The 27,505-nt window shown below is 37.3% G+C and overlaps 1 protein-coding gene across 1 annotated transcript in view; it reads right to left on the reverse strand.

Annotated features, from left to right (window-relative positions):
• The window catches only part of LOC137241884 (uncharacterized), a 149,069-nt gene that overhangs the window by 27,152 nt on the left and 94,412 nt on the right, over window positions 1–27,505 (reverse strand). The window contains exon 10 of the mRNA XM_067769244.1: window positions 12,671–12,847. Within this exon, the coding sequence (XP_067625345.1) occupies window positions 12,671–12,847 (177 nt within the window). The remainder of the gene's footprint in view (window positions 1–12,670; window positions 12,848–27,505) is intronic.

The following is a 27,505-nucleotide window of genomic DNA, read 5'->3' on the forward strand; positions in this document are numbered from 1 at the left end:
ATCTCCTGACAGAGTTGAAGTTTTTCTTTTCCACCTTCGGATGGTTGTTGACGAGTTCAAGACGCGCAGTTTGACACCCCTCCCGATATTTTCGGACGGGATTTTGCAGTCGACCGCTGTTGTATACTTTTACCTTACCTTTAACAATTTACTTAAGTACTATAATAACAAGTAAGGAAGGTTAAGTTCGGGTGTAACCGAACATTACATACTCAGTTGAGAGCTATGGTGACAACATAAGGGAAAATAACCATGTAGGAAAATGAACCGAGGGAAACCCTGGAATGTGTTTGTATGACATGTGTATTAAATGAAAGGCATTAAAGAGTATTTTATGAGGGAGTGGGCCATAGTTCTATAGGTGGACGCCATTTAGGGATATAGCCATAAAGGTGGATCAGGGTTGACTCTAGAATGCGTTTGTACGATATGGGTATCAAATGAAAGGTATTAATGAGTATTTTAAAAGGGCGTGGACCTAAGTACTATAGATGGACGCCTTTTCGAGATATCGCCGTAAAGATGGATCAGGGGTGACTCTAGAATGCGTTTGTACGATATGGGTATCAAATGAAAGGTGTTAATGAGCATTTTAAAAGGGAGTAATCCTTAGTTCCATAGGTGGACGCCGTTTCGAGATATCGCCATAAAGGTGGACCAGGGGTGACCCTAGAATTTGTTTGCACAATATGGGCATCAAACGAAAGGTGCTAATGAGTATTTTAAAAGGGAGTGGGCCTTAGTTCTATAGGTGGACGCCGTTTCGAGATATCGCCATAAAGGTGGGCCAGGGGTGACTCTAGAATTCGTTTGTGCAATATGGGTATCAAACGAAAGGAGTTAATGAGTATTTTAAGAGGGAGTGGGCCTTAGTTCTATAGGTGGACGCATTTTCGAGGTATCGCAATAAAGGTGGACCAGGGGTGACTCTAGACTTTGTTTGTACGATATGGGTATAAAATGAAAGGTGTTAATGAGTATTTTTAAAAGGGAGTGGGCCTTCGTTTTATAGGTGTTCGCCTTTTCGAGATATCGCCATAAAGGTGGACCAGGGGTGACTTTAGAATTTGTTTGTATGATATGGGTATCAAATGAAAGGTGTTAATGATTATTTTAAAAGGGCGTGGGGCTTAGTTCTATAGGTGGACCCCTTTTCGAGATATCGCCATAAAGGTGGACCAGGGGTGACTCTAGAATTCGTTTGTGCAATATGGGTATCAAACGAAAGGAGTTAATGAGTATTTTAAGAGGGAGTGGGCCTTAGTTCTATAGGTGGACGCCTTTTCGAGATATCGCCATAAAGATGGACCAGGTGTGACTCTAGAATGCGTTTGTACGATATGGGTATCAAATGAAAGGTGTTAATGAGTATTTTAAAAGGGAGTAATCCTTAGTTCCATAGGTGGACGCCGTTTCGAGATATCGCCATAAAGGTGGACCAGGGGTGACCCTAGAATTCGTTTGTGCAATATGGGTATCAAACGAAAGGATTTAATGAGTATTTTAAGAGGGAGTGGGCCTTTCTGGAACAGGGGTGACTCTAGACTTTGTTTGTACGATATGGGTATCAAATGAAAGGTGTTAATGAGTATTTTTAAAAGGGAGTGGGCCTTCGTTCTATAGGTGTTCGCCTTTTCGAAATATCGCCATAAAGGTGGACCAGGGGTGACTCTAGAATGAGTTTGTACGATATGGGTATCAAATTAAAGGTATTAATGAGAGTTTTAAAAGGGAGTGGTGGTAGTTGTATATGTGAAGGCGTTTTCTAGATATCGACCAAAACGTGGATCAGGGTGACCCAGAACATCATCTGTTGGATACCGCATATTTATTTATATATGTAATACCTGCCAAGATTTTAAGGGTTTTTTATTTCGCCCTGCAGAATTTTTTCATTTTCTTCTACTTAATATGGTAGGTGTCACAACCATTTTATAAAGTTTTTTCTAAAGTTATATTTCGCGTCAATAAAACAATCCAATTACCTTACCATATTTCATCTCTTTTTTCGTATTTGGTATAGAATTATGGCATTTTATTCATTTTTCATAATTTTCGATATGGAAAAAGTGGGCGTGGTCATAGTCGGATTTCGTTCATTTTTCATACCAAGATAAAGTGAGTTCAGATAAGTACGTGAACTGAGTTTAGTAAAGATATATCGATTTTTGCTCAAGTTATCGTATTAACGGCCGAGCGGAAGGACAGACGGACGACTGTGTAAAAAAACTGGGCGTGGCATCAACCGATTTCGCCCATTTTCACAGAAAACAGTTAGCGCCATAAAATCTATGCCCCTACCAAATTTCAAAAGGATTGGTTAATTTTTGTTCGACTTATGGCGTTAAAAGTATCCTAGACAAATTAAATGAAAAAGGGCGGAGCCACGCCCATTTTTAAATTTTCTTTTATTTTTGTATTTTGTTGCACCATATCATTACTGGAGTTGAATCTTGACATAATTTACTTATATACTGTAAAGATATTAAATTTTTTGTTAAAATTTTACTTTTAAAAAAATTTTTTTTTAAAAGTGGGCGTGGTCCTTCTCCGATTTTGCTAATTTTTATTAAGCGTACATATAGTAATAAGAGTAACGTTCCTGCCAAATTTCATCATGATATCTTCAACGACTGCCAAATTACAGCTTGCAAAAATTTTAAATTACCTTCTTTTAAAAGTGGGCGGTGCCACGCCCATTGTCCAATAAATAAAAAAAAAATAAATATAAGGCGCGATAACCTCCGAAGAGATCTAAGGCCGAGCTTCTCTTCCAATTTGCGTCGTGCTCCTCTTGATTTTCCCTACAAATTGGCCGGACGGGACCTACATGATTTTATGCCGACTCCGAACGGCATCTGCAAGGCAGATGAGTTTTCACTGAGAGCTTTTCATGGCAGAAATACACCCGGAGCGCTTGCCAAACACTGCCGAGGGGCGACCCCGCTTAGAAAAATTTTCTTCTAATTGAAAAACCTTATTTCTAAAATTTTTGATGTTGCTTTGCCCGGGGTTTGAACCCAGGGCATCCGGTGTGGTAGGCGGAGCACGCTACCATCACACCACGGTGGCCGCCATTGTCCAATATTTTACTAATTTTCTATTTTGCGTCATAAGTTCAACTCATCTACCAAGTTTCGTCGCTTTATCGGTCTTTTGTAATGAATTATCGCACTTTTTCCGTTTTTCGAAATTTTCGATATCGAAAAAGTGGGCGTGGTTATAGTCCGATATCGTTCATTTTAAATAGCGATCTGAGATGAGTGCTCAGAAACCTACATACCAAATTTCATCAAGATACCTCAAAATTTACTCAAGTTATCGTGTTAACGGACGGACGGACGGACGGACGGACATGGCTCAATCAAATTTTTTTTCGATCCTGATTATTTTGATATATGGAAGTATATATCTATCTCGATTCCTTTATATATGTACAACCAACCGTTATCCAATCAAACTTAATATACTCTGTGAGCTCTGCTCAACTGAGTATAAAAAATGTAAGAAAGTGACAAGAAATTTTTCACTTATTATACTCAGTTGAGCAGAGCTCACAGAGTAGATTAAGTTTGATTGGATAACGGTTGGTTGTACATATATAAAGGAATCGAGATAGATATAGACTTCCATATATCAAAATAATCAGGATCGAAAAAAAATTTGATTGAGCCATGTCCGTCCGTCCGTTAACACGATAACTTGAGTAAATTTTGAGGTAACTTGATGAAATTTGGTACGTAGGTTCCTGAGCACTCATCTCAGATCGGTATTTAAAATGAACGATATCGGACTATAACCACGCCCACTTTTTCGATATCGAAAATTTGGTAAAACCGAAAAAGTGCGATAATTCATTACCAAAGACAGATAAAGCGACGAAACTTGGTAGATGAGTTGAATTTATGACGCAGAATAGAAAATTAGTAAAATTTTGGACAATGGGCGTGGCACCGCCCACTTTTAAAAGAATGTAATTTATAATTTTTGCAAGCTGTAATTTGTCAGTCGTTGAAGATATCATGATGAAATATGGCAGGGACGTTACTCCTATTACTATATGTACGCCTAATAAAAATTAGCAAAATCGGAGAAGGACCACGCCCACTTTTAAAAACAATTTTTTTTTTAAGTAAAATTTTAACAAAAAATTTAATATCTTTACAGTATATAAGTAAATTATGTCAACATTCAACTCCAGTAATGACATGGTGCAACAAAATACAACAATAAAAGAAAATTTCAAAATGGGCGTGGCTCCGCCCTTTTTCATTTAATTTGTCTAGGATACTTTTAACGCCATAAGTCGAACAAAAATTAACCAATCCTTTTGAAATTTGGTAGGGGCATATATTTTATGATGTTAACTGTTTTCTGTGAAAACAGGCGAAATCGGTTGATGCCACGCCCAGTTTTTATACACAGTCGTCCGTCTGTCCTTCCGCATGGCCGTTAACACGATAACTTGAGTAACTTTTGAGGTAACTTGATGAAATTTGGTATGTAGGTTCCTGAGCACTCATATCAGATCACTATTTAAAATGAACAATATCGGACTATAACCACGCCCACTTTTTAGATATCGAAAATTTCGTAAAACCGAAAAAGTGCGATAATTCATTACCAAAGACAGATAAAGCGACGAAACTTGGTAGATGAGTTGAATTTATGACGCAGAATGGACAATTAGTAAAATTTTGGACAATGGGCGTGGCACCGCCCACTTTTAAAAGAAGGTAATTTATAAGTTTTGCAAGCTGTAATTTGTCAGTCGTTGAAGATATCATGATGAAATTTGGCAGGGACGTTACTCCTATTACTATATGTACCCCTAATAAAACTTAGCAAAATCGGAGAAGGACCACGCCCACTTTAAAAAAATTTTTTTTAAAGTAAAATTTTAACAAAAAATTTAATATCTTTACAGTATATAAGTAAATTATGTCAACATTCCACTCCAGTAATGACATGGTGCAACAAAATACAAAAAAAAAGAAAATTTCAAAATGGGCGTGGCTCCGCCCTTTTTCATTTAATTTGTCTAGGATACTTTTAACGCCATAAGTCGAACAAAAATTAACCAATCCTTTTGAAATTTGGTAGGGGCATAGATTTTATGATGTTAACTGTTTTTTGTGAAAACGGGCGAAATCGGTTTATGCCACGCCCAGTTTTTATACACAGTCGTTCGTCTGTCCTTCCGCATGGCCGTTAACACGATAACTTGAGCAAAAATCGACATATCTTTAATGAACTTAGTTCACGTACTTACTTGAACTCACTTTATTTTGGTATGAAAAATGAACGAAATCCGACAATGATCACGCCCACTTTTTCGATATTGAAAATTACGAAAAATGAAAAAAATGCCATAATTATATACCAAATACAAAAAAAGGGATGAAACATGGTGAGGTAATTGGATTGGTTTATTGACACGAAATATAACTTTAGAAAAACTTTATAAAATGGTTGTGACACCTACCATATTAAGTAGAAGAAAATGAAAAAGTTCCGCAGGGCGAAATAAAAAACCCTTAAAATCTTGGCAGGTATTACATATATAAATAAATTAGCGGTATCCAACAGATGATGTTCTGGATCACCCTGGTCCACATTTTGGTCGATATCTGGAAAACGCCTTCACATATACAACTACCACCACTCCCTTTTAAAACTCTCATTAATACCTTTAATTTGATACCCATATCGTACAAACACATTCTAGAGCCACCCTGGTCCACCTTTATGGCGATATTTCGAAACGGCGTCCACTTATAGAACTAAGGCCCACTCCCTTTTAAAACACTCATTAACACCTTTCTTTTGATACCCATATTGTACAAACAAATTCTAGGGTCACCCCTGGTCCACCTTTATGGCGATATCTCGAAACGGCGTCCACCTATGGAACTAAGGATTACTCCCTTTTAAAATACTCATTAACACCTTTCTTTTGATACCCATATTGTACAAACAAATTCTAGGGTCACCCCTGGTCCACCTTTATGGCGGTATCTCGAAACGGCGTCCACCTATGGAACTAAGGATTACTCCCTTTTAAAATACTCATTAACACCTTTCATTTGATACCCATATCGTACAAACGCATTCTAGAGTCAACCCTGATCCACCTTTATCGCTATATTACTAAATGGCGTCCACCTATAGAACTATGGCCTACTCCCTCATAAAATACTCTTTAACACCTTTCATTTGATACCCATATCGTACAAACGCATTCTAGAGTCACCCCTGGTCCACCTTTATGGCGATATCTCGAAAAGGCGACCACCTATACAACAACCACCACTCCCTTTTAAAACCCTCATTAATACCTTTAATTTGATACCCATATCGTACAAACACATTCTAGAGTCACCCCTAGTCCACCTTTATAGCGATATTTCGAAACGGCGTCCACCTATAGAACTAAGGCCCACTCTCTTTTAAAATACTCATTAACACCATTCGTTTGATGCCCATATTGTACAAACAAATTCTAGGGTCACCCCTGGTCCACCTTTGTGGCGATATCTCGAAACAGCGTCCACCTATGGAACTAAGGATAACTCCCTTTTAAAAGACTCATTAACACCTTTCATTTGATACCCATATCGTACAAACGCATTCTAGAGTCACCCCTGGTCCACCTTTATGGCGATATCTCGAAACGGCGTCCACCTATGGAACTAAGGATTACTCCCTTTTAAAATACTCGTTAACACCTTTCTTTTGATACCCATATTGTACAAACAAATTCTAGGGTCACCCCTGGTCCACCTTTATGGCGGTATCTCGAAACGGCGTCCACCTATGGAACTAAGGATTACTCCCTTTTAAAATACTCATTAACACCTTTCATTTGATACCCATATCGTACAAACGCATTCTAGAGTCAACCTGATCCACCTTTATGGCTATATCTCAAAAAGGCGACCACTTATACAACTACCACCACTCTCTTTTAAAACCCCCATTAATACCTTTAATTTGATACCCATATCGTACAAACAAATTCTAGGGTCACACCTGGTCCACCTTTATGGCGATATCTCGAAACGGCGTCCACCTGTGGACCTAAGCATCACTCGCTTTTAAAATACTCATTAACACCTTTCTTTTGATACCCATATTGTACAAACAAATTCTAGGGTCACCCCTGGTCCACCTTTATGGCGATATCTCGAAACGGCGCCCACCTATGGAACTAAGGATTACTCCCTTTTAAAATACTCGTTAACACCTTTCTTTTGATACCCATATTGTACAAACAAATTCTAGGGTCACCCCTGGTCCACCTTTATGGCGATATCTCGAAACGGCGTCCACCTATGGAACTAAGGATTACTCCCTTTTAAAATACTCGTTAACACCTTTCTTTTGATACCCATATTGTACAAACAAATTCTAGGGTCACCCCTGGTCCACCTTTATGGCGGTATCTCGAAACGGCGTCCACCTATGGAACTAAGGATTACTCCCTTTTAAAATACTCATTAACACCTTTCATTTGATACCCATATCGTACAAACGCATACTAGAGTCAACCTGATCCACCTTTATGGCTATATCTCAAAAAGGCGACCACTTATACAATTACCACCACTCTCTTTTAAAACCCCCATTAATACCTTTAATTTGATACCCATATCGTACAAACAAATTCTAGGGTCACACCTGGTCCACCTTTATGGCGATATCTCGAAACGGCGTCCACCTGTGGAGCTAAGCATCACTCCCTTTTAAAATACTCATTAACACCTTTCTTTTGATACCCATATTGTACAAACAAATTCTAGGGTCCACCTTTATGGCGATATCTCGAAACGGCGTCCACCTATGGAACTAAGGGTTACTCCCTTTTAAAATACTCATTAACACCTTTCATTTGATACCCATATCGTACAAACGCATTCTAGAGTCAACCTGATCCACCTTTATGGCTATATCCCTAAATGGCGTCCACCTATAGAACTATGGCCCACTCCCTCATAAAATACTCTTTAATGCCTTTCATTTGATACACATGTCATACAAACACATTCCAGGGTTTCCCTCGGTTCATTTTCCTACATGGTTATTTTCCCTTATGTTGTCACCATAGCTCTCAACTGAGTATGTAATGTTCGGTTACACCCGAACTTAACCTTCCTTACTTGTTTTTCCACTAAATTCCACTTAAAAGAGATCTTATATTTTAAATTTTTATTCAGACCTCTGGGGTTTGAAATGCATACCTAATATATGTTGTTTTTAGAAAATAATTTTAAGCCGATCTAAACAAATTTATTTTGGTATTAGTGTTCTTAATGCTGATAGCAACACGAGTCATTTGATACCCATTTTTATAACATCGAACCCATTTTCGATGTAGATAATCAGCATTATATAGCCTAAAATAAGTACAAAATATAGTACCGCGCCGGACGCCGTGCCGACGCGCCGATATTTTTGACATTCGGCGGCGGCGTGCGAAAAACGACCAAAATCGGTGGCGGCGGCGGCGTTTATCGGCCGCATATATCTCTAGTACATACATATTTTTTTATTTATTTGAGTATTTATCCTGGCACTACAATTTTTACAAAACTATTTTGTAGTACCAGTCAGGAATGTAAAAGTGAATTACATTAATAATAATAACAATGTAAATAATTAAACTAATTATGTGAAAATTACTTATTACAAAAAACTTAAAAGTAAAGTATCATACAAAGTAGAAAAGACAATAGATTTAAATTAAATAAAACCTGATCCAACAAAAAGTTATAGGGAGGTTATCTTTTATAATTATGTTATTATTCGCTATCATCACTTTCATTCGATGAGTCACTTGTGGAATAGTCATGAGCATCAGCAACACTACTGTGAAAGCTTGAAACAACTGGGGTATTTTTTGACTCCTCAACATTATGGGGGGACAGTAAATTTCAGACTTCTGAAGTCAGACATTTAAATTTTTTCTTAGGTATCTCCCAAAAAATGTTAACTAAAGGATCCGATATTATAAGCAACATATTCATAAGATCTCTATTCGTGGCTTTTAGGTTTTTTAGTCTCGACCGCAAATTTTTCAAATCTTTGGATATTTATATTGTAAGCAGATGCTAATGCGCGAAGGAGAGTGTCGAATCTTTTGATGAGCGTTACATCCAATCCCGTATTCTCAGCACTAGCCTCAGAATTTTCGAACAACCTACGAGCAGTGTTGCCGTCATCGGTATTGCCGAAACCTGGTTTTGGTTTATCTACTATCAATCCAAGTACACTTTTAAATTTATTCTGGATTTTGTTGGAACGTAGCTTTACACTTTTTTTATCTGCCTCATTCATAAGCTGCCATTTTTTTACTTCGAGGCGATAACTTATGTGAAGCAAGCATTCAAAACATCTTATCCATGCATGGAGAGTAGACAAACCAAAACCAAGATTATCTAGGTTAGGCGTAAAGTCCCGTAACTCATTATTCATATATTTTGGAGTGGCACCACAAATATAACACTTTTGTGCGGAAGAAGTTTCAGTCAAAGCATTGCAAACTTTTCTGTCAATCATCGTAACAAGCATATTGTGATTTACGGAAACTTTGTATTCTTCGAGCATGTACTTTGTTGGCAACAACGCACTTATCTCCTCTAAAACTTTGTTCGTTTCAAAAAGAATAAAATCTTTTGTTTCTTTAGAAAAAATAAATTTAACTGGTAGAAGAAGGTCGAGGATTCTGCCAAACAATGTTACCTTTTTCATCCTGTAATTGAAGAGGAACGAAAGAAAATATAAACAAAAACTCATCAGTGTCAGAACTGCATGTAAACTTTTGCTTATATGTGCTATGGCCAGAGTTTCCATCGCAACCCCACTTGCTGAAAAGGAAGTATACGTCTAGTTTGTAGGTAATAAACTAACAAAAACTTCTTGATTTGCTAAAACTAAACGCTCAACAGTTTTATCGGACTGGACTTTAATTTCCGCACGTGTTTCACCCACATCAATTTCATTTGGATAGCATTCTGCCTTAAAATGATGGATAAACCTTATGGCCTGCCTTGATGCTCCACTTCCAAGTCGTTTTGTACCCATGAGTCGTCGACTTGCTATCTACGTAGTATGCTAAAGCTTCTACATTGCTCAATTATCTTGCATCTGGCACACATGTCATCTTTTTGCCGGATATTTGAGTGGTTTCCTGTGATTTTTTTTTATAATTTTAGCAATATTTCTGTTGCCGGACATACGCGTTGATACTTCTGCCGCATAAAGTAACTCACCAGGACTTCTAGATTGCAAGAGGTCATCCCGTTTGGTTTTTTCACTGCAGCTAACAAAGTCCTTCTTTCGTTTTCCGGGGTCGGGGTTACCTGAAGAAGTGGTTGGTTGGTCTGATGGCAACTTTGAATCCACCGTTATTGTAAATGTGAAGTCTGGACTCGAAATCCACTCCGAGTTTTTATTCAAAAATCGCTCCTTATGTCTTCCAGAAGTGTTCCACTTTTTTGATCCAGCTTCGACGAATATGCCGATATTTGTAAGCTTAAAATTTTTATCGAATACTCGGCTGCTTCGCTTAAATCGTACTTAAGTACAACAAAACTCAATAATTCTTTATATCTGGTTTCCTTCGAATGTTGAACCCAAATGTCAAAAAACTCCGTTCTTGGTGCGGGTATAACTAAACTCCTTTGTGTTGTTGATTTTCCGACAGGGTGAATAGCTGATGATTGTTGTGCTGCCATCTTAAGTGTCGTTGATCGTTCTGATTTGTTATAAGTTATGCAGTATTTATATTACATTCAGGTATTGGCGTAGATGCTACCAAATGGGGTTGTTTTGTGTAGCGTTCCTGTGGTTATACCTGCATGAGGATTGTTTTGTATGTACCTGGTTTTATGCCTTGGTGACTGGTGCGGTAGGTTGTGGCAGGTTGAAGTCAGTGATCTTCGCTTTTTTGCTTTTGGTGTGCTCTGGTTGACCTTGCGTGTTTATTTTTGTGTGTTGTATGGCTACGTGTTTGTTCCCTGTACCTGGGAATTGGTTTTGCCGTTTGTAGATCAGCTTTAAAGGTTCAAATATCTCGTCGGAGCTGGTACGTACATACATCCTATTTTATATGTGGAGATAACAAAATCTACAAAAAAAAAAAAATTAAAAATAGATGTGCAAAGAATTCGCAATGGTTTTTTCTTTCTACTGTTAGAGAATACTTCCGACTATAACATATGTAAAATTTAGCCCGGATGTCGACGGATGTATGTAACTTTTTTGTCCCTAAAGTTAAAAATATAGAGAAAAAATACCTTTTCTTATTAATAACGGAATGTTAAATATATTGAAAATACTCTAATTGCGAAAGAATTACTATTAAAAAATTGTACTTACCTTCGGGCTTAGAATGCACCAAAAAAATTATATAAAAGTGTTCACTTAAAAGAAATATGAAGCCTTCTTACTACAATTACTCAATATATATAAGCAAAATTATCAAAAAAAAAGCAGAAATCCTGTTATTTTGTTTGTTTTCTTTCATTTCTCATTACACTTTTCTTGGAATAAGAACTTTGTTTTTGTCCAGCTAGCTTGTTCTACACGACTTGGGAGTTACAATGAATTGCAAACTTAGTTTCAACCCTCATATTAATGCCCCAGTCAATAAAGCGAGAGGAGTTTTAGCATTTGTGAAAAGATGGGCAAAGGAGTTTAGTGATCCTTACGTTACAAAAACCCTTTTTACATCATTGGTGAGGCCGATATTAGAATATGGATCGATAATTTGGAATCCGCGTTATCAAGTTCATGTGGATAGACTAGAATCAATTCAAAAACAGTTTTTAATTTTCGCCTTGAGAAATCTTCAATGGGACTCTCCGTATAATCTTCCTCCTTACACTAATCGATTAAAACTAATAAATCTTCCTACACTTGCAAGTCGTAGAGAAATGCTAGGTGTACTATTTATGGCTAGACTTTTAAATAGATCGATTTCAAGCCCATTTCTTTTGAACGAAGTAAACTTGAATGTTCCATGCCGAGTTTCAAGGCATTATAAACCTATAATTCTTAAACAATACAGAAGCAATTTCCAACTAGACGAACCTTTTCGATGTTTGTGTGAAGATTATAACTCTCACTCTAGAATAATTGATGTTTCGAACTCGCTTTTTGCCATAAAAAAGACGGTTCTATCTTCTCTTAATAATAAAAAAATTATATTTCTATTGTATTTTGTGAATCTATATTTCTCAGCTGATGAGTTTCTCTGTAGCTGAGCGGTTTTAGATCTCGGCGCTTAAGAAGCCACTACCTTTCAAAGACTCGGTAACAAAAAAATTATAAATAACACATAAATAAGAATTAGGATACAAAAGAAAAAAAAAAAAACCAGGATTAGCCTGGTTTCATCGGGCCACTTGAGGGCAGTGCGCTGCCACAACGTCCGAGAAAAAAAAAAAAAAAGTAATGTGCGCTCCTGAAAACATATCTAGTAGAAACATGTATAAGATTTATCGAACGCTTTCATGAAATTTTTGAATTTTGCTAGGCTTTTTCGATACACAAAAAAACCCTGGAGCCCAAATTTGCCAACTTCAGCTTTGCATAAATTTGATATGGAATTACCCAAATATGTATGTATGCATATAAAAGTTAGTGTATTTATTTGAGTATGACTCACCTGCACACGCATGCGCGTAAATATATCAATCCAATGCGCAAACATATAAACGCCGCCCGTGAAAATGAGAGCACCCAGCGCCGCAACACTTAAACGCCATATGAAATGCGCACATTTGGGTGACATCTTTGCTGCGAATTGCTGTTGTTGCTCGATAATTGTTTTTTTTGTAAATGTCTACATGCTCTAACACGCGTTCAATTATTTTTTGTATTTTTAAGGCACTTCACTGAACGACTCTTCGAATATATTTACACAGCCGTTCCGGCACTTTGTACACGCTTTCTGATCACCACTTTAAACTATATGGAATAAAATCAAAGAAGAAGATGCAAAAAACACCGTTTTAATAAAACGATACTTAAATTATTTATATAATTTTTCTCAAACTAAAAAAACAAAAAGCTTCTAAATATGGCACAAATTATAAGTAATGGAGTAGCAAATTCAAAAATAAATATTTTAATTGTACATAATTGGTATTATTTGTTTGTTCGTTTGCCTCTCTCGATAAAGATTGATATACATAATCATGTAGGTATTACTATTTTACAAGTTTATAACTCTACGCTAGTCTTATCAGTTGTAACATTCAGCGAAATTTTGCGCTGATAAGCAATGGGGCTTGCCGAGTTAAAGGCGCTTTTATAAGCAACTAAAATTCTACATAGGTAGGTACTAGATTTGGATTTTTTAGTTCACTGAAATGATTCGTTCAGTCCATCGAACTAGTTCTTTTGGCTCTTAGTTTGGTCACCTAATTGAACCATTGTTCAACCAATTGGACTAGTTCAATTCGGAGGTAAAATCTTCTCACTCCCTGATGTAAACATCATATATGCCGCCAGCAACACTTATGGAAATTCGGCAGTACTTGTATTTCATTTTGTTTTCTTCACGACATTCCATATTTCACCTCGCTTTGGCATCTGAAATAAATCATTATGTATTAAGCACACATTTTTATACTCAGTTGAGCAGAGTCGAGCAGAGCTCACAGAGTATATTAACTTTGATTGGATAACGGTTGGTTGTACAGGTATAAAGGAATCGAGATAGATATAGACTTATATATATCAAATTCATCAGGATCGAAAAAAAATTTGTTGATCCATGTCCGTCCGTCCGTCCGTTAACACGATAACTTGAGTAAATTTTGAGGTATCTTGATGAACTTTGGTATGTAGGTTTCTGAGCACTCATCTCAGATCACTATTTAAAATGAACGATATCGGACTATAACCACGCCCACTTTTTCGATATCGATAATTTCGAAAACCGAAAAAGTGCGTTTATTCATTACCAAAGATGGATAAAGCGATGAAACTTGGTAGGTGAGTTGAACTTATGACGCAGAATAGAAAATTAATAAAATTTTGGACAACGGGCGTGGCACCGCCCAATTTTAAAAGAAGGTAATTTAAAATTTTTGCAAGCTGTAATTTGGCAGTCGTTGAAGATATTATGATGAAATTTGGCAGGAACGTTACTCCTATTACTATATGTATGCCTAATAAAAATTAGCAAAATCGGAGACGGACCACGCCCACTTAAAAAAAAAAATTTTTTTTTTGAAGTCAAATTTCAAAAATTTAATATCTTTACAGTATATAAGTAAATTATGTCAACATTCAACTCCAGTAATGATATGGTGCAGCAAAATACAAAAATAAAAGAAAATTTCAAAATGGGCGTGGCTCCGCCCTTTTTCATTTAATTTGTCTGGGATACTTTTAATGCCATAAGTTGAACAAAAATTTACCAATCCTTGTGAAATTTGGTAGGGGCTTAGATTCTAGGACGATAACTTATTTCTGTAAAAAAGGGCGAAATCGGTTGAAGCCACGCCCATTTTTTATACACAGTCGACCGTCTGTCCTTCCGCTCGGCCGTTAACACGATAACTTGAGCAAAAATCGATATATCTTTACTAAACTCAGTTCACGTACTTATCTGAACTCATTTCGTATTGGTATAAAAAATGGCCGAAATCCGACTGTGACCACGCCCACTTTTTCGATATCGAAAATTACGACCAATGAAAAAAATGCCATAGATCTATACCAAATACAAAAAAAGGATGAAACATAGTAATTGGATTGGTTTATTGACGAAAAATATAACTTTAGAAAAAAACTTTGTAAAATGGGTGTGACACCTACCATATTAAGTAGAAGAAAATGAAAAAGTTCTGCAGGGCGAAATAAAAAACTCTTGAAATCTTGGCACGAATACTGTTCGTGGTATTACATACATAAATAAATTAGCGGTACCCGACAGATGATGTTCTGGGTCACCCTGGTCCACATTTTAGTCGATATCTGGAAAACGCCTTCACATATACAACTACCACCACTCCCTTTTAAAACCCTCATTAATACCTTTAATTTGATACCCATATCGTACAAACACATTCTAGAGTCACCCCTGGTCCACCTTTATGGCGATATCTCGAAAAGGCGTCCACCTATAGAACTAAGCCCCACGCCCTTTTAAAATACTCATTAACACCTTTCGTTTGATACCCATATTGTACAAACGCATTCTAGAGTCACCCCTGGTCCACCTTTATGGCGATATCTCGAAAGGCAACCACCTATACAACTACCACCACTCCCTTTTAAAACCCTCATTAATACCTCTAACTTGATACCCATATCATACAAACACATTCTAGAGTCACCCCTGGTCCACGTTTATGGCGATATCTCGAAAATGCGTCCACCTATAGAACTAAGCCCCACGCCCTTTTAAAATAATCATTAACACCTTTCGTTTGATACCCATATTGTACAAACGCATTCTAGAGTCCACCCTGGTCCACCTTTATGGCGATATCTCGAAAAGGCGTCCACCTAGAGAACTAAGCCCACGCTTTTTAAAATTCTCATTAACATCTTTCATTTGATACCCATACCATACAAACAAGTTCTAGAATCAGCCCTGGTCCACCTTTATGGCGATATCCCTAAATGGCGTCCACCTATAGAACTAAGGCCCACTCCCTCATAAAATATTCTTTAATACCTTTCATTTGATATACATGTCATACAAACACATTCGAGGGTTACCCTCGGTTCATTTTCCTACATTGTTATTTTCCCTTATGTTGTCACCATTGCTCTCAACTGAGTATGTAATGTTCGGTTACACCAGAACTTAGCCTTCCTTATTTGTTCTAAGTTAATTTATGAAAGCAAAATGGAAACACTACTATTACATTTAAAAGACTAAACTTATAAAATAAATTGTAAAACTTCACAAAACGACGATATGGCTGTAAACATCGCGAAACTCGATTTTGACAAAGAAGTGAGTTGCAATATATTTTGAAATTTTAATTTACACGTAAAAGTGTAGTTCACTTTACTGAACGAACTAGCTAACTAGTTCAATTAAAATGTCTAGTTCTTTCGTGCTTTAGTTTAATAGATCCCCAAGCCTAGTAGGTACTTATTCACAATAGCATCTTGGTAGCTTTGTTAGGAGTTACGCTCGCTACGCGGTTCCCCGAGCAATCTATAGACACGAGAACTAAGCTTTGTTTATTTGAGTATAAATTTTTGCACTTGGGTAAACACAGCAACGGACTATTTTTGGCGAAGCTTTTCAAAAAAATTCATCAAAAATAGATAAATTCAAAAAAATAACCCAAATCTCATCAAGCTATTCCAAAAAGATTTTAGGTTCTCAAAAAACAAATCCATGGCTAACACACGCAAACTGATAGCAGTCTGCACCGGTCATTGGGCAGTAGGTACGCATGCGGAAAAGATGGGCATTCCGTATAACGACTACTGCAGAAGCTGCAAAGATCCAAATGCCAGGGAAACAGTAGAACACTTTATGTGGAAATTCCCGGCTCTACCTAGAGCCCGGCTAAGGTTCCTTGGAACCCCATTTCTAGAAGACCTCAGAGGGTTATCTGTGATAGCAATCCCGAATATTCTTAATTTTATCAACAGCTCTGGCTGGTTGTAATACATTGACCGTAACATTCCGTAGGTTTTTAGACGAGTTACATGTCATCAAAACGGCTTTAAATAGCTACTTGGGCGACTAGGGTCGCAGTCATTGCACCTACCTATCTGCCTATCAAAAAACAAAAAAAACAAAAAAACAAAAATGTATGTATATGCACAAATGTATACATATGGTTAAGTTAGGTTGAGAAGGCTGCCCGAGGGCACACTTAGCCCAGTAGTATTAGGCCCGTTGTGATATCACGCAAATACACCGTTACCTTTCCTTTTCGAACCATTTTGAGGACCTGATGAAAGCTACTAGGTCCTTGATGTCATGCTCCACAACCTGGCTCAAATTATCAAGAAATGGAGCAGCCAAAAAGCGCATCCGTGCTCCGCTTAGTGCTGGGCAATTGCAAATGAGGTGAACCACCGTTTCCTCCTCCTCATCCTCTGTACAACTCCTACAGCATTGACGATAATGTGCTCCTAACCTTTCTGCATGCCTACCTATGAGGCAATGACCAGTTAGTGTTTCCACAAGTGTGGAAATTGTATCCCTTCTTAGGTTGTACACGTCACGGGATCTTTTAGGATCCCATTTAGGCTAGGTTTCTTTCAATGTTGGACACCCCATTGTCTGTAGCCATCTTTTGTCGGCTTGACGGTGGATGTGCTCTTTTAGCATTAGCTTCAATGTGGACAGGGGCATAGCTAAGCGTTATTGTCCACGAAGAACCTGCCTGGTTGTAGCCTGCCTAGCGAGTTCATCTGCAATGCAGTTTCCCTCGATGTCCCTATGTGCAGGGACCCATATGAGGTGTACACGGTTCTGTTGAGACATCTCTTGAGACAACTCGGGTAGTGCTAGTTCATAATTGAAGAGCCAAGAGATTTTATGGCAGCTTGGCTGTCGCTGAAAATAAAAATTTCTTTGCCGACGGTGTGTGCCCCTATCTTAACTGCGGCTTCCGTTATGACTGCAACTTCTGCCTGGAATACCCTGCAGTGTTCGGGTAGTATGAAGGAGAGCTGGAGGTCAAGGTCCCTTGATTATAATCCGTCTCCAACTCTACCGTTTTGCTTGAAGCAGTCCGTGTATATGGAAATGCTGCTGCCAATAGCAAGGCACTTATCCGACTCCGTCCAGTCATCCCTGCTGGGGATGTTTATCTTAAAGTTGGTTTCCGCAACTATTGTGGTCAAACAGCGATCCGTGCTAGGAGGAAGAAAACTGTATTTGTTTAGTATACTTGAGTGTCCTGTGCTCTTGTTGTTCCAACACGACAACACCCTTAGACGCAGGGCTGACGTTGCCGCCGCTCGATAACCAGCTAGATCCAATGGAGGGATGTCAAGAACGTATATATATACTTACATATGTATTAGAAAATTTCAAAAATTCATATTCATAGACAACATAAAATCACAATAAGCGCCTTTTCAAAGTGTACAAAAACACTTCAATTATCAGTGAAATCAAAGCAAGCGAAAAATCCATTGGGACGTTGAGTTGGCATGGAATGTATGGGGCAATTACACCACATAATTATATACTTATATATATCCACCATATAGAAATACGTATTCGTAAAGGTGTACATTTTGGCAAACAGGATTCATTGTAAAAAAGTTACGAACATACATTTATGTTTATTAGGGTGGTCCTTATAAATAACAATCCGTTTTTTTCTACTCTCACTCCTTGACATGGTAATACCTAGGTCAAAAATATCACATATACATTGGATGCAAAAAATTAAAATTGAATTCAAAGATATATAATACCGTAATTTTTTAACAAAACAAATAAAAATACATATTTTTTTTATTGTTTCTCAATAATTTTAACGTTGTATGTCAAACCAAAACAAGTAAGGAAGGTTAAGTTCGGGTGTAACCGAACATTACATACTCAGTTGAGAGCTATGGTGACAACATAAGGGAAAATAACCATGTAGGAAAATGAACCGAGGGTAACCCTCGAATGTGTTTGTATGACATGTATATCAAATGAAAGGTATTAAAGAATATTTTATGAGGGAGTGGGCCATAGTTCTATAGGTGGACGCCGTTTTGAAATATCGCGATAAAGGTGGACCAAGGGTGACTCTAGAATGTGTTTGTATGATACGGGTATCAAATTAAAGGTATTAATGAGTGTTTTAAAAGGGAGTGGTGGTAGTTGTATAGGTGGTCGCCTTTTCGAGATATCCGCATAAAGGTGGACCAGGGGTGACTCTAGAATTTGTTTGTACGATATGGGTATCAAATTAAAGGTATTAATGAGTGTTTTAAAAGGGAGTGGTGGTAGTTGTATAGGTGGTTGCCTTTTCGAGATATCGCCATAAAAGTGGACCAGGGGTGACTCTAGAATGCATTTGTACAATATGGGTATCAAACGAAAGGTGTTAATGAGCATTTTAAAAGGGAGTGGGCCTTGGTTCTATAGGTGGACGCCTTTTCGAGGTATCGCAATAAAGGTGGACCAGGGGTGACTCTAGACTTTGTTTGTACGATATGGGTATCAAATGAAAGGTGTTAATGAGTATTTTTAAAAGGGAGTGGGCCTTCGTTCTGTAGGTGGTCGCCTTTTCGAGATATCGCCATAAAGGTGGACCAGGGGTGACTCTAGAATATATTTGTACGATATGGGTACCAAATGAAAGGTGTTAATGAATATTTTAAAAGGGCGTGGGGCTTAGTTCTGTACGTGGACGCCTTTTCGAGATATCGCCATAAAGGTGGACCAGGGGTGACTCTAGAATGGGTTTGTACGATATTGTTATCAAATTAAAGGTATTAATGAGAGTTTTAAAAGGAAGTGGTGGTAGTTGTATATGTGAAGGCTTTTTCCAGATATCGACCAAAATGTGGACCAGGGTGACCCAGAACATCATCTGTTGGATACCGCTAATTTATTTATATATGTAATACCTGCCAAGATTTCAAGGGTTTTTTATTTCGCCCTGCAGAACTTTTTCATTTTCTTCTACTTAATATGGTTAGTGTCACAACCAATTAGTGATGGACGATATGGCGATTTTGAGCTATCAGCGAAAATAGATATGGCTATTTTTGAATATCGGCTATTTTTTATAGCTATAGCGATCGATTTATTTCAACAAGCGATTCCATACAGAAGAGCGATTTTGAGCTATCAGTGAACATCTAGGTATGGCTATTTTTTACAGCTATGGCTATTTTTTACAGCTATGGCGATCGCTTTAATTTATCTTTAATAAGCGAATCTGCAATTATTTGTATACTTGTATATAAAAAATGAATGTTTAACTCTTTTTACCAGAGTAGTTTGAATGTTATACATTAATTTATACTAAATTAAATTTTATTAGAATATATGAACCAAAATTGGAATAAAAAGAAAAAAGTATGTACCTTTAATTGTAAACTAATGTAATGTGAAATTCTAATTTTCTGAGATGTTATGATATATATTATTAACTGGCTGACGACTATATGTTCAGACTCGTATTACACTCAATGAGATGAAACTAGCTGAAATAAATGTATATGCATCTTTGTTTTATAATTTTGTTAATTGAAAATGCTTTGATTTTTAAATGTAAGATGAATCAACCCGAAATAAATCTGTATATGTAACACCATAAAAACATGATTTATTTACTATATTATACTACACCGATGTATTCAGAAATACTCCGTATGAATTTATTCTGAAAGTTGTATTTGGCTGCATAAATTTGTACAGTAAAGTGAATCAATTTTTAATTAAAAATACAGAGGAAAAATATAGCAAATTCTTCAAACTATTATAAAAATATTCTTTAGCAGAAAATTAGCCACCCACTGCAGTGCCCTAGAAATTAGCCGGAGAATTGAACCATATACAAACCATATGACAAATCTTGAATTGCATTCTCCCAAAAACCTTAAATTTTGAGTTAATCTGTTTACAATAAGACGAGTGATATATGTTTCTATAATTCTTTTATTTTACCATCAAAAACACAAATTTTATAAAACTGTTAACGGCTACTGCCTAGAAGTATGAACTTATGAATAACACAGGCAATCAATCTTAGGCCCAGTCTAAAGACCCATGTCTATTTGGCGTCACATAGTGTAATTAAAAACAAACAAATTCAGTCATACATTTCATGAAATTAAAGTTTAAACTTATATTGCTTGTTTAATATTTTGACAAATATTAATTATTTTATTATAAATACTTAAATATAAAATCAAAATATAACGAATTTTATATTTTATGATTGGCGTTTAAAAAGATAAGGATTTTAGCCTTTTCATCATCTAAGCGCATTCTTCTCTCGCTTAAAATAAGGCCGGCTTGAGAAAAAAGTCTTTCACAGGGAACCGATGTTCCTAAACACCCCAACTTTTCGCGAGCTATAGGAGATAGATTGGGATACTTGTAATTGTTTTTCTGCCACCATAAAAAAGGATCAACTTTTCGTGCAATTACAGTTTCTTCTATATACCTCTGCACTTCGATAATTGCTTTTGAATGAGTTGTGCCTTGCGGTCTTTGATCTTTGCGTTGATTATTTTTGAGTTCGATCTTTCGCTTGTCTGTAAAAATTACCTAAACCACGTGGCTGCTTTTCTAGCCGACTTCACAATGTCGTCGTTCTAGTTGTTGTACAAGTTTGCTTTGTTCCGTTCGCTGTTTCGGAAAGGAAAGCACACAGATGAGCAATGATGAACGATATCTCCCTATCGATGATTGCATCGCTGCTATTAGTATTAGAATTTCATGCTGAAGGAAAATCGCCAATCGCTATAATCGCTATTGGCGATATTCTGCCAGAGGTGATTGTCATTCAAAAGAATCGAATGAAGGAAAATAGCCAATCACTGATATATTTGGATTGCAATAGCTATAGCTGTTAGCGATTTGTCAATAGCGGCGATGCAATCACCAATAGCGAAATATCGAGCCATCACTACAACCAATTTACAACGTTTTTTCTAAAGTTATATTTCACGTCAATAAACCAATCCAATTACCTTACCATGTTTCATCCCTTTTTTCGTATTTGGTATTGAATTATGGCATTTTTTTTTTCATTTTTCGTAATTTTCGATATCGAAAAAGTGGGCGTGGTCAAAGTCGGATTTCGTTCAGTTTTTATACCAAGATAAAGTGAGTTCAGATAAGTACGTGAACTAAGTTCAATAAAGATATGCCGATTTTTGCTCAAGTTAACGTGTTAACGGCCATGCGGAAGGACAGACGGACGACTGTGTATAAAAACTGGGCGTGGCTTCAACCGATTTCGCCCATTTTCACAGAAAACAGTAACATCATAAAACCTATGCCCCTACCAAATTTCAAAAGGATTGGTGAATTTTTGTTCGACTTATGGCATTAAAAGTATCCTAGACAGATTAAATGAAAAAGGGCGGAGCCACGCCCATTTTGAAATTTTCTTTTATTTTTGTATTTTGTTGCACCACATCATTACTGGAGTTGAATGTTGACATAATTTACTTATATACTGTAAAGTTATTAAATTTTTGTTAAAATTTTACTTTAAAAAATTTTTTTTTAAAAGTGGGCGGGGTCCTACTCCGATTTCGCCAATTTTTATTAAGCGTACATATACAGGCAGGTTCTGAAATTCGAGTGAAAGTGAATATGAAAATGAATCTTAAAACGAGTGAATTTAAATTTGGTGTTCTGAAAAACGAATGTTTCGTTCATTTTAGAGCTCGTTTCAATTTCACCCCAAAATGAATGTTTGACATCTGACAGCTATCGTTTGGAGAGTGAAAAATTATTTTAGAAATATTTAAAAATAAAAATTAAACAAAAAATGAGCGATATAACTACTCTTGCATTTATTTTGTTGGAAAATGAGGCGCGTGTTTAAGAAGCTCTTAATAGAAAGATTTTGCGGGATCACTCAAACCCTTTAGAAGTGCCTGAAGTTGTGTAAGTTTATAGTGCTTGCGTTATGTTCTGCTTTATATAGCAATGTTGTTTACAGTTTCGTGTCCAGCTATCGTGTTAACAAAGATGCATTTATAATGCTCTTAAATGTTATTGAACCTCATATAAAGGCACATCCATTCCAACTGCATTGCAAATGGCTGCAACGCTGCGATTTCTAGCCGAAGGAGGTTTCCAAAAAGCTGTGGGCAAGAATACTACATCGCGATGGGCCGAAGTACTATAGCAAAAGTACTGAAGCAAGTGTTGCGAATTTTGGAAAAATACTTGTGTCCCAGGTGGATTAAATTACGAATGACGGAAAATGAGGTGACGCAATCCAAACAACATTTTCAGCAAAACTTTGGGATTCCTGGAGTCATTGGCTGCATTGATGGAACGCATATTCCAATAACCAAACCACATATAGACCACAGCATCTTCTATAATCGCAAAGGCTATTTTAGCATGAATGCACTGATTGTAAGTAGTAATATCAAAAATTAAAATATTCCTTAAAAATAATTATAACACAAATTTTTGCTTGTAGATATGTGATTACAAAATGATTATTAGAGCTGTTGACGATCGCCACCCCGGATCATGTCATGACGCAATGATATGGAGTGTGAGCAGAGCAAATGACCATTTTCAATGACGCTACGACAGTGGAGAGCGCGGTTCATGGCTTTTGAGTGACGGGGGATATCCTATTCAGCCATTTTTGCTAACACCATTTAGGAGTCCACAACTTGGCACAGCAGAGCATACATTTAACCGAAAACATTCTTCCGGACGTAATATAATTGAGAGAACTATTGGTGTTTTAAAAAGTCGATTTCGATGCTTAGCCCGCACTCTTCAATACCAACCACAAAAGGTGATACAAATAACAAATGTTTGCTGTGCTTTACACAACGTTTGCAAACACTAAAATGTGCAGGATACAGTTGAAATTAACGTAGAAATTGTGGAAGATGTATCAGCTATTGCTGAAGAAGTTTCCAACGATACTACGCTTAACCGCGAAGCTGTAATAATCAGGGAAAATATTGCCTCCCGACTTCACAGAAATTCTTGAAAATTTAATGAAATAAATAAATAATTTAAATACACACAAATATTACTAAAAAGTTCAAATATTGATATTTTATTAATGCACTGTTAAAAAAAAACATTTCTTAAGATGTCATAAAACTAAATCAGCATCAGATGCGTTTAGGATTTTAAAAAATTAAATTTTAGTTGTTATCGCTTTTATTTCCTTTCGAGTTGTATTTCAGGTTCATTTTTAACTCCGCCAATTCGTTTCTTTAAGCTTCAGCTCGTTCTCTGTCTGCCGTAGCCTCTCCATGTGAAGATGGTGTCTTTTATCCTCAGCGTTGCCCTCCTTTATAGCAGTTTTCAATGCTGTCACTGCTTCACAGAGACTTTCAACCGCGCCGCTCACATATATTGTCGCCTCTATATTTCCCTTAAAGCCATTGACAAGGTTTTTCATATGCATTGTTTGCTCGGCGATGTTCGATTTAAGGCAATCAGTAACGGGGGGCTCGGATCTTCGGGAGCGGGATGACGCAGCACCTCTTGTTGAAGGCCGATTATCATCTTCGCTGGATGTCTCTGAAGGTGTCTCATCATCTGTTGCTCCACAGTCTTTTGGTTTTGGAACACCTCGTACGGTAGTGTGTATTTTGCATAGCCGAGCAATTGCATCTTCGGTTGGCGTCAATACATGCTTATTAAAAGGGCCGCCTCCTGTTGCCCCAGCCTATTTATTATTATGGGCAACTTTTTTCCAAACAACAGCTCTCCAATCCAACCAAACCTGGAAAATTGTACACACAGATATATGTAAAAATAACACACCATCACAGAAAATTTTATTTTGCACCTTCTTCCAGCCAGAAATGTCTTTATGTGGTGGACCATGGTTATTTAATTCTGCCACAACCTCCGCCCACAATGCATCCACTTTCACCTTATCACCTTTTATGAAGCCGACTGCAATTTCTGGATGATTTTCCATAAATTGAATGAGAACTGTCTCTTGGCGTACATTTTTATGTTTACCCCTAAAAATATAAGAAAATAACTTGTATCATTTGGTTTTATGGTAAAAATAATTAATTTTGTATATTCTTACAGCAATTTAATTGACTTACATGTTTTATGGCACCAAATCCACGAATTCAAATTAAAGTGAATGCTAACCGAATATTTTCTAGTGAATTCGTTTTCTGGAACACTCATATTCACTCGCAGTTCATTTAAGAAAAATATGTGAAAAAGAAAATGTGAAAGTGAAACTCAGAACAAGGTGATTCGGATTCACAGTGAATTTAATAGATTTTCACTCGGAAATGAATTTCAGAACCTGCCTGATAGTAATAGGAGTACCGTTCCTGCCAAATTTCATCATGGTATCTTCAACGAATGCCAAATTACAGCTTGCAAAAGTTTTAAATTGCCTTCTTTTAAAAGTGGGCGGTGCCACGCCCATTGTCCAAAATTTTCTATTCTGCGTCATAAGTACAACTCACTTACCAAGTTTCATCGCTTTATCCGTCTTTGGTAATGAATTATCGCACTTTTTCGGTTTTTCGAAATTTTCGATATCGATAGAGTGGGCGTAGTTATAGTCCGATATCGTAAATTTTAAATAGATCAAGATACCTCAAAATTTACTCAAGTTATCGTGTTAACGGGCGGACGGACGGACGGACATGGCTCAATCAAATTTTTTTTCGATCCTGATGATTTTGATATATGGAAGTCTATATCTATTTCGATTCCTTTATACCTGGACAACCAACCGTTATCCAATCAAACTTAATATACTCCGTGAGCTCTGCTAAACTGAGTATAAAAATTATTTGTTACTGATGTCAAAAGACAATATGAAAAAAATTTCGGTTTAAGTATGGTTTTTTTTTTAAATAAAGTTTGCTCAAAAACAGCCCAAACTTCGAAATATCAAAGGAAAGCAAAATCTTTTGGGCCTTCTTCGAAAACCAATTTCACTGAAACTATAAATATCCAAAGGTCAAAGTTTTCGTAAAAATGATAATACGTAATGAATTTATTAAATACTTGTAACCACTATTTCACGCATCACCTCAATCCCAATCACCATTTCAGTTCTATTGCGATTTTGAAGATTGAATTCGATCATGGATCGTAAAACACGATACGTCCCTTGAGTTCTTTTTTGATTACAACGAAACAATTTTCTGTTAAGTTTTTTTGTATATCAAAACATTTGAAAAATTTCCTTTCCAACGTTGTGTAGGCCTGATTAAATTTTTTGATTCCTAATAGGACTGTAACGGAAGCCAATTTAACGGACCGAGCACGGAAACAGAACTTACAAAATCGATTTTTTGGGATGGCCGCCGTGGTGTGGTGGTAGCGTGCTCCGCCTACCACAGTTCCCCGGGCAAAGCAACATCAAAAATTTAGAAACAAATTCTTTCAATTAGGACAAAGGTTTTCTAAACGGGGTTGTCCCTGGCATTATTTGGCAGACACTCCGAGTGTATTTTTTGCTATGAAAAGCTTTTCAGTGAAAATTCATCAGCCTTGCAGATGCCGTTCGGAGTCGGCATAAAAAAATGTAGGTCCCGTCCCGCCAATTTGTAGGAAAAATTGAAAGGAGCATGAAGAAAATTGGAAGAGACGCTATCCTACTTCCATATTTCAATAGCTCAATATGCGTGAAACATTTAAAATATGGGCGACACCTATTTATTAAAAGAGCTTGTCATAAGCTTCCGGTTGCAGATTTAACGATGATGTTTGGCATGTGTAGCCTTTTTACTGCATTAAATGAGAGTTACTGCTCTAAGTGCCTAGCGAAGCTCTTCAGGTCATACTTGACATCCTTCCATTAGATCTAGTTGGTTATCGCGTTCTAGTATAATAAAGAAATACAGTTTTCTCCCTCCTAGCACGGATCGCTGTGCGACCACAACAGTTGCGGAAGCCAACTTTAAGATAAACATTCCCAGTAGGGATCACTGGACGGAGTCGGATAGGTGCTTTGCTATTGACGGTAGCATTTCCATATACACGGCCGGCTCCAAGCTAAACGGTAGAGTTGGAGCAGGAGTATACTCAAGGGACCTTGATCTCCAGCTCTCCTTAAGACTACCCGACCACTGCAGAGTATTCCAGGCAGAAGTTACAGTCATCATGGAAGCCGCAGCTAGGATAGGGACATACAATGTCGGCGAAGAAATCTTTATTTTCAGCGACAGCCAGGCTGCCATAAAATCTCTTTGCTCCTACTCGTTCAATTCTGAACTAACACTAAACTGTCGTCGATCCCTTGAAGAGATGACCCAACATAACCGTGTACACCTCATATGGGTCCCTGGACATTGGGATATCGAGGGAAACTGCGTTGCAGATGAACTCGCAAGGCTGGGTACAACCAGGCAGATTCTTCCTAATCCTAAAAGATCCCGTCACGTGTACAACCTAAATAGGGATCCAATTTCCACACTTGGGGGGGGGGGGGGGGGGGGGGGGTACTAACTGGTCATTGCCTTATATCTAAGCATGCAGAAAGTTTAGGAGCGCTTTATCGTCGATGCTGCAGGAGTTGTAAAGAGGATGAGGAGGAGGAAACGGTGATTCACCTCATCTGCAAATGCCCGGCACTAAGCGGAGCACGGCAGCGCTTTTTGGGTGCTCCATTTCTAGATAATCTGAGCTAGGTTGTGGAGTATGACGTCAAGGACCAGGTAGCTTTTATCAGGTCCGCAAAATGGTTCGAAGGGGAAAGGTAATGGTGTTTATTCGTGGTATCACAACGGGCCTAATATCACTGGCCTAAGTGTGCCCTCGGGCAACCACCTTAACCTAACCTACTGCTCTAAGCAATCTTATAAATAAATTTAGACACTGCGCATATGAAGGTTCGGTTAA

The sequence above is a fragment of the Eurosta solidaginis genome, chromosome 2, assembly GCF_040869045.1.
Source record: "Eurosta solidaginis isolate ZX-2024a chromosome 2, ASM4086904v1, whole genome shotgun sequence".
Taxonomy (NCBI): domain Eukaryota; kingdom Metazoa; phylum Arthropoda; class Insecta; order Diptera; family Tephritidae; genus Eurosta; species Eurosta solidaginis.